The sequence below is a fragment of the Camarhynchus parvulus genome, chromosome 5 (genome assembly GCF_901933205.1).
Source record: "Camarhynchus parvulus chromosome 5, STF_HiC, whole genome shotgun sequence".
Taxonomy (NCBI): Eukaryota; Metazoa; Chordata; class Aves; order Passeriformes; family Thraupidae; genus Camarhynchus; species Camarhynchus parvulus.
The window spans coordinates 39,927,603-39,942,961 of record NC_044575.1 but is presented as its reverse complement, the minus strand read 5'-3'; the positions used below and the strand labels follow the sequence as shown (position 1 = coordinate 39,942,961).

General features: G+C 41.0%; 1 protein-coding gene across 1 annotated transcript in view; it reads left to right on the top strand.

The window, feature by feature from the left end:
• POMT2 (protein O-mannosyltransferase 2) overlaps positions 1-13,847 on the top strand; it is a 28,400-nt gene extending 14,553 nt beyond the window's left edge. Inside the window, exons 12-21 of the mRNA XM_030949469.1 lie at positions 28-106; positions 865-1,016; positions 2,653-2,744; positions 3,827-3,903; positions 5,041-5,112; positions 5,317-5,376; positions 5,549-5,654; positions 6,628-6,768; positions 7,467-7,581; positions 8,102-13,847. Of these exons, the coding sequence (XP_030805329.1) occupies positions 28-106; positions 865-1,016; positions 2,653-2,744; positions 3,827-3,903; positions 5,041-5,112; positions 5,317-5,376; positions 5,549-5,654; positions 6,628-6,768; positions 7,467-7,581; positions 8,102-8,207 (1,000 nt within the window). The 3' untranslated portion in view covers positions 8,208-13,847. The remainder of the gene's footprint in view (positions 1-27; positions 107-864; positions 1,017-2,652; positions 2,745-3,826; positions 3,904-5,040; positions 5,113-5,316; positions 5,377-5,548; positions 5,655-6,627; positions 6,769-7,466; positions 7,582-8,101) is intronic.
• Positions 13,848-15,359: the final 1,512 nt, after the last annotated feature.

Below are 15,359 nucleotides of genomic sequence, written 5' to 3'. Positions count from 1 at the left end.
AAGGTTTGACTTTTAATTTCATTTCAGAACTTCTAGAAATCTGCACAGTCACCAGCATGAGGCTCCCCTGACAAGGAAGCATTTTCAGGTCACTGGCTATGGAATAGTAAGTGAAGGGAAGATAAGACAAAAGCTTCTTTTGGGAAGAGTTCATGTCGTGCCAAGGGAATTTGTTGTTGGTTTTTTTTTAGTTTGTTAGCCAGGATGATAGATGGACATCTGCCATCCTCAAGGAAAAAACTGATGTAGTATGAAATGCCTTCTCTCATCTTTAAGGTCTATTTAATGTGAGCACAGATAAAAAAATAATTTAAACTTTTACTGTCAGTCTAGCCTTGGCAGCATTCAACTCCAGAAATGACAAACTGAGCAACCTTGAAGTTGCTCTGACAAGTATTATTTTATGTATTTGGCCTTGTCACACAGACAAGTGTTTTTTTGACAGAATGATGACAGAATTTTGAATCACAAAAATGAAATATGCTTTGAGGGCTGAATTTCTAAATGCAAAGATCTGTTGCCTAAACCCCTTTTGTGAAGCAGCCAAGTTGCCCCTGTTTATGCTGTAACTCTGAGCTACATTCAAGAATTAATTGAAAGCAAACAAAATTAAAGTTGGCAAGATAGAGATGTGTTTGTGAGTGGTTGCTTATGTCTAGAATGATGTCTCCCTGATGGGGAATCTCGTCTGTGAAGTGTGAGTGAGGGTGGTCTGGGTGAGTTTTTTTAGCTTTGCACCCCATGGAGTTTCAGAATTCCCTATTTGCAGTGCTTCAGTTTTGTGTGTCTTCTGTTTTGGGAATTGTTTTGTTTCTGTTTTCTATTTTTGTAATTTTTTTTCTCAAATGGTGTGTTTGCTGATAGAATGGAACAGGAGACTCCAATGACTTCTGGAGGATTGAGGTGGTGGGCAGAAGGACTGGGCAGCTCATCAAAGTCCTACGCAGTCAGGTCCGGCTAACCCACGTGGCCACAGGCTGTATATTGGGATCTTCTGGAAAGACTCTGCCAAAATGGTAAATGTCCATCCTCTGCAGCGCCTTGAGCTGACGTGTTCCTTTATTCAATGGTACTTTTAGACTAAGCAATAAGTACATTGCTTCCATTTCTTTAAAAGAATAAAAATGTAAGTAGCAGGTACCAGGAATATGACCAGAGGGGAAGATCTGGGGTAGAATTATGCAGTCTGTTACAGTGAAGGTATGCAGCTCTGAAAAATAATATCCCTTACTAAGAGATCCAAGAGTGGCATGGACATAGATCTTGTCCTCTGGTAAGGCCAGGAGGGGATGATAGACGTGTTATTTAACATGTTATTTATCCTTGGGGTTTGCAAAAATCACTGGAAACTGGGGCAGTTCATGCTGTTCTGTACCACAATCTTCAAAATTGCTTTCTGTTGGTATTAATTTACTTTGTGATTAGAAGACCTTTGCCATTTTTGCATGCAGCATCTGAGACAAGGCAGTGGTTACAAACTGCTATTAGCAGTCATTGGGATTTTATATGTCCTTGAATTATGCATCTTCATCATTCAGATCAGGTGTATGCAGAGACATCCAGGCTAATGGAAGCAAACTGCCCTGTCTGTAAAGCTGCACCCTGTGGGATGCTGACATGGATCCTGAGGCAGAGGTGTTCACTCATGTTGCTGCTGTTTCGAGAGCTGCCTCCCTATATTTCTCTAGGAAACTCTAGGTTTCCCTTCTTTGTGTTGTGGTAAAACCAGATTCTAAAGAATCCTATGGATGCTGAATCACAGAGCAGGCAACTGCCTGGCCAGGAGTGCAAATGCCACTTAGACATCACCATAAAGCTGGGCTCATGGACACATAATGTGTTCAGTTAACAAAAAAGCCAATCTCCATCAAGAGCATTCAGAAAACATTGTGAATTGGGTTTCTTCTCTTTTTTTCCCACTAACAATTTCTTATGTGAGTGGAACTTATTGCCACAAAATGTTGATGATAGTAACAGCTGAGGGCAAAAAAATACTTGTTAACAGCAAATAAAAATGGTTAGAGTATGTTGGATTTTTAAATTTTTTATTTAACAGGTAGTAATCACTGTCCTTCAGATAATTTAATGGTAATTATTTAATGGGTTACTTAATGAGTGAAATTTGCTAAGTGGTGATTGACAGAAAATTCCCTATTCATCTGTCATATTTCTGCCAGATTTGATGCACTTTCTCCCAAAGTCTTTGATGTGACCTGCTAGACATAGGGTGACAGCCTAAAGAACAGTTATTAGTATCCTCTAAGGTAATTGTTTTGTTTCTATAATCCAGTTCTTGTAGATATGGATTGACTTAAATTGATGATGGTGATTTTCTTTGGAGGGACTATAAGGGTTGAATTGGAAGTAGTTTCTTTCTAGTTGTCAAGGTGCATTATTTTCAAAAATCCCACATATCCACCTAGGGCTTTTTAGGTGAGAAAGTGAGAGATGTGGTTCAATTATTCTGTAGAATTTTGATGTCAGCTGCCTTGTAGATCTGTTTTGGTTTCTACATTGCTCCTATAGTATGTAAGAATGGCACTGCTGAAGCATTATGGGGAAGTATAAAGCTAAATGGGTGAAAACGAAACACAAAATAGAAATATTGAGTGTTCCTGTGGGGTAGTGGTGAACTGTTCTGCTGATCCTCAGGGGCTGGGAGCAAGTAGAAGTCACCTGCACACCATACCTGAAGGAGACACCCAATTCCCTCTGGAACTTTGAAGATCATATTAACCCTAAATGTAAGTAATTGATTTCCTTTTTGATTGAGAGTGCATCTTGGCTTCTGTTTAAAGGAAGGGATGAGCTATCAGATAGTAACTGGCATTCTGCATTTGAAGTGTATGTGTTCTTTCCCAGCTTAAGTGCAAACTTGCTGAACTTAAGTGTGTGCAGGGATGCAGAGCCCTTTTCTATTTCACTGTTTGTACTGGAAGCTGGTGATAATGCTTGAAGTGCAGTGGAAGTATAAAGACTTTCTTAAAGATTTTGAGATTTTAATGTGCTACAGAAGTGTGAAGCACTCCAATACAGGCTGTTATTTCTAACATTGTTTAATTGGGAATTGTTGTCATTGATATGAGTATGTCATATATATTTCAATGATTTTTAAAAAAAACTTGGATCCACTCTGTTCTGGTGTATTTTTTCCTTCTCCTACTGGGGGTGTGCTAAATGATGCCTTCACAGTACCATCAAGAAATGAATAGTGTGTGACAGAGATCTGAGTTTGCCAGTAATGGCAGGTGTGCCTTGCAGCCTCATCCAGGAGTTATGTTTATTTCACAGGCTCATCTGGCCCGGGTTGTTCAACACAATCTTCATCCCATGGATTTCTGGTGACTTGGGCTGAGTTCTGAGTTATTAGAACACTTACTGTTCTTTCTCCTGTGAGAGCAACTGTTTGCAAACCAAAGGAGAGAAATCCTGGGCTGTTGACTTGGTAGAATTTCTTCTTCTGTTGTAATGAATTTTACATTCCCATACTTATGGCTCTTTTACAGATAAACAGCAGTCTATGAAGCCTATGTCTCTTAATAGGAGCCAGAAATACAAATTATTCATTTCATGGACTTTTATATATTTCTATTGCTCCTGGAAGTAAAGGAGGAAATTTAGAAGTACAACAGTTGTAAAGGTCACTGGGGGATACTACTGACTGCAAGCCACTGTGTTTAGAGTATGAATGAATTGCTTGGAGAATTAAAAGAGGTTCTGGAAGCAGATTTGTTGTTGGAAGAGATAGTTCAGTTTATTATGAAAAGGCAAAAATAAACCATACAAACTTACAATCTATTTTTCTTTCTTTTTTTTTTTTTTTGTGTGCCCAATATCAGCCTGGATGTTTTGAAGCCTTCTTTTGCAGAAATTCTGCTAGAATCCCACATGGTTATGATCCGGGTATGATCTCATTGATTCCAGATTATCATTTTCTACCTCCTCTCTCTTGCATTCAAAAACAAACAACACCTTCAGAGAGATCTGGGTGATGGCTGCAAGCTAGGGCAGAATTTGCATGCCCAAGCAACCTACTTGAATTTATACTTAGAATAAAGGGTGATCTTGGAGCTAAATCTTCCAAGTTCAAGTTTGGAAGCCCTGTGCTTAGTGCCTGGCTCTGCTGTTGGTGTGATCTAGCTACAGCCTAGTTATGTAATGTTTTCCCTACCTTCCTGTAAGGCTTTAAAGGAAATATAGTATTTGTGAGGGAGGAGGATATTACTGTGGTCAAAATAAGGAAAATCAGCTAAACAGACACTTAAAAACTAGTAAGTGTTTGGATTGAAAATGGAAAACTTCTGATTTTTTTCAAGTTTATCAAGAAGCTGTGATTTCTGGTTTCCTTTTTATCTCTGAATATATACTTTTTTTAAAGAGTAGATTTAATATTTGCAAGGTGGACTGCTCTTGTAGTCTTCCTATGCTTGCTCTTTGTACTCTTGGCCACAGCCCTTCTACCTCCAGCTCCTCAATGAGAATGAAGAATGAGAAGTTAATATTTTGAGAAAGGAGTCTAGGGTTTTCTTTGCTATTGTTTGTGAAGCTCTTCTCAGATTTTAAAGAGAAAAAAGTAGTGAAGCACGTTATTGTTAGTACTTGTAAAGTGTTTTTGTAAAGTGTTTCCATGGCAATCAGTGATAATGCTGTCTCAGGTAAGGAAGCACCTGCATGAGTTTCCATGGAAATAATCTTTGAGGTTTTTTTTTTGTAGTGGAGAGAAACCTGTCACAGCAGTCTCTTAATGAAGAAAGGTCTTGCTTATGCAACATGTATCCTTAGTGACAGAAAAGCTGAAGAAGAGAAATGAGAGAGTACTGCCTCTTTTGCTACCCAAAACCCATTTTCACTTGCATAACAGTAGTACAACATTCATAGTCCTAATTGTGACCATTGTGGAAGATGATGTGTTTATGTAGGTCAAAAAAGAACTTTCACTCAGGTAGGGTATTGATGTATGTTTGTGTACGCAGACATTTCTGGGCAGACATTGCAGCATACCTGCCTGCTCATTTAAATTTTATGTTCATTTATCTGTAGGGAAACAGTGGCCTCAAACCAAAGGACAATGAAGTCACATCCAAACCTTGGCACTGGCCCATCAATTACCAGGTATATTGATCAATCCATATTCCTTTCTATTTTCAAGTGCTTTTGCAGTGCCTTTTGAAGCACAACACCTTGTAATTGCATTGAAGATGTTGTCACCTTTCTTTTGGAGTACCTGAGATGGGAATTTACCTCACCTTAGACGCTGTGCAGAGTACAAACTGGACTGATGAATATGTTTTTCTCCCTTCTGATCTCTCTCTTCAGGGACTGCGTTTTTCTGGTGTCAATGAGACAGATTATCGGGTTTATTTGCTTGGAAACCCGGTAAGTTGGAGTGAGAGGCTCCAAGCCAATGTCTTTAGCAAACTTTATCTTAGTCTTGCTTCTGCCAGTTCTCTTCCTTCTCCTTTTGGACTGTCTAATTGTACTCTTTGTTTGCACGTCACGTGCACACACCCAGCATAAAGTCCCAAATCTTTCTTTTTCTCTTGTGTAGGTGATTTGGTGGCTAAATCTGGTCACTATTGGGTTATATCTTCTGATAACAGTTGCCACTGCAGTGGCACTGAAGAGAGGTGTCCAACTGACATCTGAACTCAAAGGTGAGGTCAGTTGTCCTTTTCATAGATGCCTTTTGCAGGAACATTAAAAGTGTGTGGATGGCAGGACTTGGTGTGTCAAGGGTGGGAAACCACTGAGCTTGGATTATCAAGCAGTGTCCACAGGGAAAAGATTGGGAACTTCATAGCTGTAGTTTAATAGTGAGCACCACAGAACTTCTACAAAAATAGTGCATGGCTATCTACATTGGCTGCAAGAGATACAGGCCAATTAATCAATGCCCTGCTGTCAAGCTCTGCATGTGCTCAGTAGTTTGCACAGTGTCTTAAGACAAAAAATGTTTTCTGATATTTATGCAAAGCAAATGACAAATGCAAGAGATAAAATGATCCTTTATTATGTCCATTGCCAAGGTTTTGGAGCTTTTCACAAGCGCTAATTAGTCATACTTTCACCATTCCTGTTTACATCCTTGGCTGCTTCATTTTGTAGATCTCCTTATGGGAAGTCAGTTCTAAAATGTGACGGGAAACCATTCAGTTATACAGTGAGTTATTGGCTAAGCTGTATACAGACACCAGAGCTCTTAGTCCCTTCCCCAGGCTCTGAAAGCCAGGCACCATTTCTTTCCAGGAGGGACTGACAAAGTGATCATCTGGATGACTCTCATTTCAGAGACAATGAAAATCTTGAGAAACCAGAATCACCTGATTAGTCTGATGCATAATGGAGAAACTGCATGTTTGGTCTTTAAACTTAGAGCATGGCCGACCTCCTGCCGTGCCTTGAGACTTAGGACTTTGTGTATCTTTTCTGGTAGCTGTTCTCCTGAACAGTGCTTGTATGTTTATAAAGAATGCAGCTAGGATGTTGCAGAGGCTTGAAGCAATTCCAGACCAATTCATGACTTCCTGCAAAGATCATTCCTGTTGAGTTTACTTAGTGTGTTAAGGTTTGCAAATAGGAACTGTAGCTGAGTTTTTCTCTGCTGAAGTATGTTTATTTGTGTTCCAGAACTGTCCAGAGTGGTGCTACGTGCTGGAGGGCAGATCACACTGGGCTGGCTCCTTCATTACCTCCCTTTTTTTATGATGGGACGAGTTCTCTACTTCCACCACTACTTTCCTGCCATGCTTTTTTCCAGCATGTTGACAGGTAAATACTAGAGTCTTGGAGAAGACAAGGTAGGGAAAAAGGTGATACTCTGTTAAATTGAATGTTTTTCAGCCAAAAAGGTTTATTGTTTTTATAGGCTTTGTTTGCTTGTGTGAAGTGCTTGAAAGCATTGACTTACTCAAAATGTTTTGTTTAAAGCAGCTTGCAGTACAAATTTTTTGTTTGTCTCTTTGGTTTTGGTTTTTTGGTGGTGGTTGGTTAGTTGGTTTTTTGTTAAAAAAAAATTGTGTTAATTTTGTTAAAAAATTTTTGTTAAAAAATCACCCTGAAGAGGCAGTCATATCTAGTGCTTAGGGCATTTAAATTTAGAGGTGGGATTCCTGGTCTCTGCTGTTTCACTGTTCCTATATATTCTTGTGTATAAGTTACTTCCCTCTTTGTTTACTGCCAACACCTTTCTGTCATGTCTGTTTATAATTTGGCCTTGGTAGTTTTTCCTGTGATTTTATACCAACTTCATTAGCATCTGGCACCCAGATCTCTTTTGTATTTATTCAAATGGAAAGATAGGACAAAAAGGACCTTTGCTGATACATAACAATCTCTATGGTTCTAAAGGTTATGAAAGCAAATTAATTTTAAAATTGACATAGTCTTTTGGTGTTAACAGTTTTATCAGCCTAGTCTGTGAACACAGCAGCTCTGTTCTTCTGACTTATACCTCTTCCTTCTCCTAGGAATCACCTGGGATGCACTACTGAAGTTCTGTGCTGGGTTCTTGTCACCCAGCACTACAGCTAGAAAGGTATATGGAGGTGGATTCCTGGCACTGGTTCTGCTCATCCTGTACAGGTGAGTACAGCTGTAATGGAATGTGTAACACTTGCCATGTCAGTAGAAACTTTGCTGCCTGTTAATTATCCTTAGCCTTTGTTCCCTTTTCTCTTATCTGCTGAATTTGTCAGACATCCTCAAGCTCAGTCCTAAACCTTCAAATTTGATTAGATTCAGCATCTGTGTCCCTGTAATGCGTTACAGAGCATCTTTCCATTGCAGGGAATCTTTCTTTTGTTGCAGCACACAGTGCGAACACTGTTCTCCTCCAAACCTCCCCATCAGTGGTTTGTGGTTCTATTCCCAATGATGGTGACATATTCCTCAAATACAGGCAAATTGTTTATCACTGTAGGTTTTTTCAGATTCTAAGAGAAAATACCACGTTTGATAAAACTATGTGCTATGTATCTATTGGGTTCAGCAGACATTAGCAGTAGAGCTTAGAGCAGTCCAAAGACAAAGGTCCCATAGGCTGGGAACTTCTTGAAACAGAAAACTGTGCTGTGTTTGATGGGTGTTTGGTTTCTTTCCACAGCTTCTACCTCTTCCATCCCCTGTCCTATGGGATGATAGGACCCATGGCCTCCCACCCAAGCAGCCCCATGGCAGGGCTCCGGTGGATGGACTCCTGGGAATTCTAGAGCAAAGGAAGCCTGGGAACAGTGGATCAGAAACATGGGATCTGCTGCATGCCAGGCTGATTCTGGTGCTTTGAGGACATGACTGTAAAAGGCCCTCTCTGGAGGACTCTGGGTGTAGTAACCCTGTTGCTTTGGCATTTGTTTGCACTACCTGTGTTGGAAGATGCAGAGGATGACAAGGTCCCCTTAAATTAAAAGGCTCATGTCCTGAATCCTTATGTTATATTAATGGACAGCTGGCTGCCTGAATGCCAATTCCTTGAAGCAGTATGTGTTAGTCCAACAGCAGTGGCATTCCAGCAGCCAGACCAATACAAGTTGGAGGCTGTCTGCAGTTACATGTGCACTTTGTGCGTGTGTCTTCCTTCTTGTCATCTAAGCACTACTACAGTCTGAAGCACTATAGGACTTCTAGCAAGATTAACAACCTTTCTTATGATGAGGTTTTTGAAAGCTTACTGTAGGTATCTGGGGACCTTCATTCTAGCTGCCTTGGCTGTCTGAAGGTTTTTTGTTCTAACCCTGGATTTTTAAAATTTGACTGAAAGGGTCTGTTTGAAATCTCCTGAGCCATTGTGCCTTGCCTGTCTCCCAGGCCCTATGCAGAGATGGAAACTGTTTATTCCTATATACTGCCTTTCTCTCTGGTCTCCTTTAATCAGTTCTACAACTCACCTAGCAGGCCTGTTTTCAGGGCCAGACTGTTCCAGCTCAGCTCTTTGTAGCTTCTTTCAGTTCTGTCTGAAGGTGCCAAGGAAATTACAGTAGAACGGACAGGTGGTTTATTTTCAGCCCCAGTATGCTGTGGAGACCAGCATGAGGATGTACTGGAGACTGTAATGATAGCTTGGAAATCTTACAGACAGCTGTCATTCAGCTTTTGTTCCCAGCTATTTCAGTGCCAGTGCCTGTGCTTTCAGGGGAAGGCTGCATCTCAATGCATGTGGCATCTGCAAAATGGGCTGCTGGTGCCAAAGTATCTGCTCAGTGTTCCCATATTGAACAAGTTCCTTCTCTAGACTGCTGAACATCAAATTACAAGGAAATGTGAGGCCAGGCAAAAATTCTTTGTGAAGTGTCAAGAGCCATTGAATGTCGAATCCACCTCTTCCAAGAAAGTGGAATTTGATTTATCAGGTGCCTTTGTCCTGTGTTAGGTCTATTTTTGTCTGTGTTTCTTTTATTCCATTTCCTACTCTTCATCCAATGTCAATTTCTTGTCACAGTTCAAGTTGCTACCTTGTAGTATCCAAGTGAATGACACCTAGATCACAGCTGTATTCCGATCTCAAGAAGTAAGATTTGAAAAACTCTTTTATGTATGTTTCAATGAACTCATGCCTTTCATTTCAGAGTTCTTGCTTTGCTTCACAGCCTTGCATCAAAATTACAGGTAGAGGGAGAGTAACAGGTGGGTGTGTCTACCTTTAAAAATGGACTGTGCATTTATTTCTCTTATCAAATCTTGGATTCCAATCCATTTCCTACCACATGGAAGGGCTGCATTAGCATAGTTGTTCTGTGTGGGGGCTACACTCCAGTCAGACTTGCTTTGGGATCTCTCTAGTAGAGATCCACAGCATTGTTCAGCAAGGCAGCTGCTTTGTAAGGCTCTGGCTTGGTGTGTCACATCTGTCCAGAAACTGACTCCTAGAGATACTAGCTCAGATGAGATGGACCTGTGCTTTTGATTCTAAAGGTTTTGAGTTGATCACCTGCTGCTTGTACATGGTGGGAAGCCATTGCAATAATTACCTGCTGGGTTGGATGATTCTTTTCCACTTGTTGTTGCAGGAAGTGCTCCTACCTGCATGAGCCAGGAATTCACAGAGGTGATATATAGGCAAGAAGGATGTGGGGGAAGGCTGCAAACTTCTTCAGAAGTGACAGCAGCAGCAAATTGTTAACTGTTGGCAATGTGGAAGGCAGACAGTGCAGTGCTGCCTTGTAACCATGTGATCCACCAACCTCTTGGTGAGATTATTGGCTTAATACATTGCTGTCCTCAATATGAGCTTTCCCTAAGGGAGTCCCATTGTCATGGGGAGGATTTTCCAGAAGAGCTGGCAAAAGCTATGATTTAAAGTGCTTTTTTTTCCAGCACATACAATTACACACTTTCCCTTAGCATTAGCAACAAAAAAAAATCTTAAGAAGCTTGTGTTTTGGAATTACTGTTTGTAACACCTTTATTCATCATATTAAACCTTGGGAGTGCAAAAATTGAGTCAATAACCTTGGTTTCTTCAGTTATTATTAAGGGGTCAGTTTTGTAGGAGTTGCCTGAGGAAGATGAACTAGTCTGTTTCTTGGCTAGGATCCCTCCATCCTTTATTACTAATAATCTTTTGGATGTGGATTGGCAGCTGAGTGCTGAAGGTGGCAAATTTAGTGCTCTCATCCCACTTTCCTCTGCACAAATCCAGCTTCTCTTTCAACACAGACAAAAGGTTTATTTTTCTTTAGGATTGTCATTTCAGAAATTTGCCTGAGAGCATTTGATTGACATTGAGACTGTTTCTTAGGTCTTGTGTGCTGGTAAGTGGTTGGAGGGATACAGTGAAAAAAAAATCTAGCTCTTCCACAAGAGGGAGCAACTTCCAGCAGAATTTTTATTTTTGATCTGGAGTTAAAAGGATTGAAAGTTCTACATTGAAGACTAGAGGGCAGACATTTCCTCTGCACTCTCTGGACTCCAAGGGCTGGGTTTTCAAGTAAGTGTACATTGATGTAGCTCTGTCTTCTTTTAGGAGAAAAGTTACTCCTGTTGGAATTTGACCTTCAGTATTTGCTTCTTAAAACAAAATCTGTCAGGCCATTACTGAAACATAATAGTAATTGGTATTTTATGAGGTCAGTAAAATACAATAATTTGCATTCCCTTCCTGACTCTGTCTTGAAATATATAAGTGGTACAGACATGAGACAATGGGTACAAGGCACTCTGTTTTTGGGATGGAATTTGGGCTGCTTTGGCTCAGTTTTACCCATTGTGCTTGTGGAATGAGTTCAGGTTCTTTTTAAGAACTGTTCATTAGTCCTCTTCTCCAGTCAAATGGGAATAGCTAACGGTGCTTTCTGGGGCCAGAGGTGCTGTTCTCTGGAGCAGCTGCTCTCTTTGAACCCTGCTTGACAGGGCTGCTTTTATCGCTGACAAAGTATTTCATCAAACTGTATCCATGGATTCAAATCACAAAAAGCTGCAGGCTGCCACGTTCCCTGCTTCAAATTCTTTTTTGTGTGTAAACTCTATTTTCAACTCTTCAGTCTCTGAAGGATAGATAGAGGGCCTCTGGGCTCATCTAGCTTTATCCTAGGCAATCCATCCATCTTAAAAGGTTTCTGCTAACAGTTGTTTCAGGACATCTATTCCAGCAGCAGGGACTGGCCTATTTCCAGGAACTGGACCACTCATGCTATGAGACACAGATGTGACTGTGAGGAGGATTTGAATGGAGATTTCTGTGCCAAGGTTGCCCTTGGCCCAGGTGAGGACTCTGTGTCATCACTGTTTACCACCATTGTTTGCAGCCCTGGAAGCCACCACCACTCTTTATTCTGCACAGGGTTTTCTTTTTGCATCTTGATTGCAAAGGCTGATTGATGCACAAAGGGCATTGACAGAATATATTTTTTTATATCTTCCTTCTTGAGAAATGCCCAAAGTACAGAACATGTCTTTGCTTCCCCTAATTTTTGGGCTATACATCCATTTCATACAGGTGCTTCAGCAAGGGGTAGGACAGGACATCTTGTAATACCTGTCACGTGGTCTGAGAGCAAAACCACAGCCTTGTTATGGAAAGGTAAACAAATGTGTTATGTGATAGTTCCCTTCTGTCCCTCCTGAAGCCTTCAGAGAATTGTTTTTAAGGGACTTGAGAGCAAACCAGCTGCTATTGTGGAAACACAAGGCATTCACCTGAAATTCTGCATTGCCACACTTAGCAGCTTCCCTTCCATGCTGTGACTGAGTAACCCTCTGGGCTGGCACTGTGTGCACAAGCACTGATTCCTCCTCTCAGGATCCTGCTGCCAATGTGAAAACCTCCTTAGAAGTCCCCTGTGTCTCTGCCAGCTGGGGAATAGAGGTAAGATATTTATTTTTCCCCTTTACAGCAAGTGACCCCATGACCCCACACATGGGCAAGTGTGTCATGAAAGCAAAAATGTGGGGACTGTTAGAACAACATACGGCTCTTCCTTGCTGGGAAAGGAAGGCTGAGGATAAGAACACCATCTCCATAGCATACTTTCTTTGGGGCAGGGCTGTTGGCTGCAAGCAGTCAGGACTGAAAATTCTATCTTCTTTAAAGTACTAAGACCTTGCTTGTGTGGTTGGTCGCAAGTAGCTTCACTTTTTGTAAACTTTTTTATGCTCTTTACTTGAATGTCAAGGGCTATGGTTAACACAAATAATATCTGTGGCTATCAGATGTTAGCATAGATACCACTCCTGCTGAATTTGTAATTGATTCTAAAACTTTGCCAAGTGAGCTTACTGTGTTTTACAAGAGACAGGGTTTAGAGGCATCCTTGAAGAGCTTGCCCCTGGCTAAGAGTTTGGAGCAAGAGTTTGTAGCAGCAGTGAGAGGGGTTCTTTGGTAATTCTGTTCTATATCCTGAACCTTTCTTACTAATGCCAGGGGATGTGTGTGCATCTGTCTGAACTGAACTCTTTTAACTACAATGGTGCAATTACTGTACCATATGGTGTGGATGGGGGGATGTTCCCTTGAGCTATAAATGTGTTTTGTACAGGTGATAATGGAAAATGAGGTAGAATTTGGAATTTAATTTTGTAATAAATATCTCTTCTTTAAAGCAATCTCTTTGTGTCTAGATTTTGGGGTGGGTTTTGTCCCCCTTTCATTTATTCCTCGCATACATGCTTGAAGTAACAAAAGAACTTTAAATGGGCCCATTGGAAAATTTCAACTAGGATAGTGATGATGTACATCAGCTTTTAGTAGCCAAGTATTGCTGGACTGCAATTCTAGGAGATCAGATTTAACTGTAATCCAAGCAGTGTATTAGTAAGCACAACAGGAAGGGAAACAGGTACATTTGGAAAAGAATAAAGTACTGTCTGTCAAAGCAGGTTTATTTCTCTCTATTAAAGATGTGGTAAATTGTCAATATGTATAATATGTCAGGTTTAATGGGTATTTTACTCAAGCTTCTCATAGGTTACCTATGAAGACTTCATTTGACAGGTCAAGCACTTTATTCAGAAACCCAGCATTTTTCTCTAAGTCATGTTCAGTCGAGTGTTCATAACACCAGACAGGTGCACAGTTTTGTACAAATAAGGCCCTTACTGTGAATTAAATGTGAGAATCTGTAATAAAATTGGAACACTGAAAATCAGAATCTGGCTTTATATGAGGCTGTAGGGAGGGGCTGGGATATACTTTGGAATAGAGTGTAATAAGGGGTTGCTTGGGGTGGAACTAGATGGGAAAAACCAAAATAAAGCCACCTTACCTGGGACCACACGTTGATGCCCAGATGAGTGCTGGAGGAGAGCCAACCAGACTGTTTGGATGTGTTCTAAGGGCTGTTGAAGTACAGCCAGGACAGCTAAAACTGGACTGTGGCCTGTGTGTGTGATGAAACAGGCTATTAAATGGTCACTGAAGACCCTATTGACTTCTTGTATTGCTCCACAGAGTGCAGCTTGATCTTTGGATATTGTCTGATCAGGGCTTTGTTCTGGAAGGGAGGACTGCTGATACAGAGGCTGTGCTAGAATACAGGGAGATGACCAAAAAAGAAGGAAGTACTGTTTGCAAAGTGCTGATAATATCTGAAGTAAAACTTTACTTCTCACTGCCCTCCAAAGGAAGAATGGCTTCTTTCTGCAGGTAAGTGATCTCATGGGTGAACAGTGGTGACTGATTGCAATTTGCACTTGATTTGAACCTACCAGATTTGTAGGCTTTTAGATTCCAGCCACAACCCTGTTATCTCTTCCTCAACAAGAATGAGGCATTTTTATGACCTCGTGTTTTAATATAGATTTTGTGCTCTGTCTTCAAGCTGTTTCTTAATCTTTTATTTTCTAACCAAATAGAAACTTCCCATACAAGTTGCTTCCTTTGGCCGTCAATCTCCCATGACCTCCTTTTCATTTGCTTTGGTTAACTATAAGGTTTCCCAATCCATACCATGTCTTCCAACATCAGTCTTCTGAGGTCCATATGCTGAAATCATATGGATTTCATCTTTGCTACACCTACCACTGCTGCTTGGTTTACATCTGAGGTTTGTGATTGTACACGTTGGAGTTGTTTTCTAATACAGCACCACTGACTGTGCTCTGGACCATGTAGTGCATTTTCTGGAAGTAGAAAGTTTGTGCTTTCTAGAATGGGTGTAAGTCTGACAAGCATTACAATTATTGTGAATTGCTTTTCCATTTTTATCCTTCTTGCAGTCCTTGCTTTATCTCTATATTGCATCCAAAGCCTGTCATCTTGTTGTCATGCAGCTGACAAAAGTTAGTCTTAAGGCTTCATTCACCTGACCTATTTTTTTCACCATGTATTTTAGGATGAGGGGTTCTTAGGTACCTGGGTTTCTCCATTGACCAGAATGGGAGTTTAGATTATGTGTCCTTATGAAAGCATCTGTGTTGGATCAGCTGAGTCACACCCTGGCAGTGTGCTGGTGCCTTGCAGTGCTTTGGGGACAATAACTGTTCCATTACAAGGTGGAGAATGAAAGCAGCTGAGAAGCGGGGGAATCAGTTGATAATGTGAACATGCATTAAGATGGTACATTCTTGACATGCATCAGAAACAGTGTGGCCAAGCAGACCAAGGCAATGATTGTCCATTTCTCAGCACTTACACCTCAAATCCTGTGTTCACTTTTGGGATCCCTCACTGCAAGAAAGACATTGAGGTACTGGAGCATGTCCAGAGAAGGGCAACAGAGCTGGTAAAGGATCTGGAGCACAGCTCTGGTGAGAAGCAGCTGACAGAGCTGGGGATGTGTAGCCTGGAGAAGGACCTATGGGGGGGACCTTCTCTCTCTCTACAAGTACCTGGATGGAGGCTGCAGCAAGGTGGGGATCAGTCTCTTCTCTCAAGTCACAAGTGACAGGATGAGAGGAAATGGCCTCAAGTTGTATCAGGCCAGGTTTAG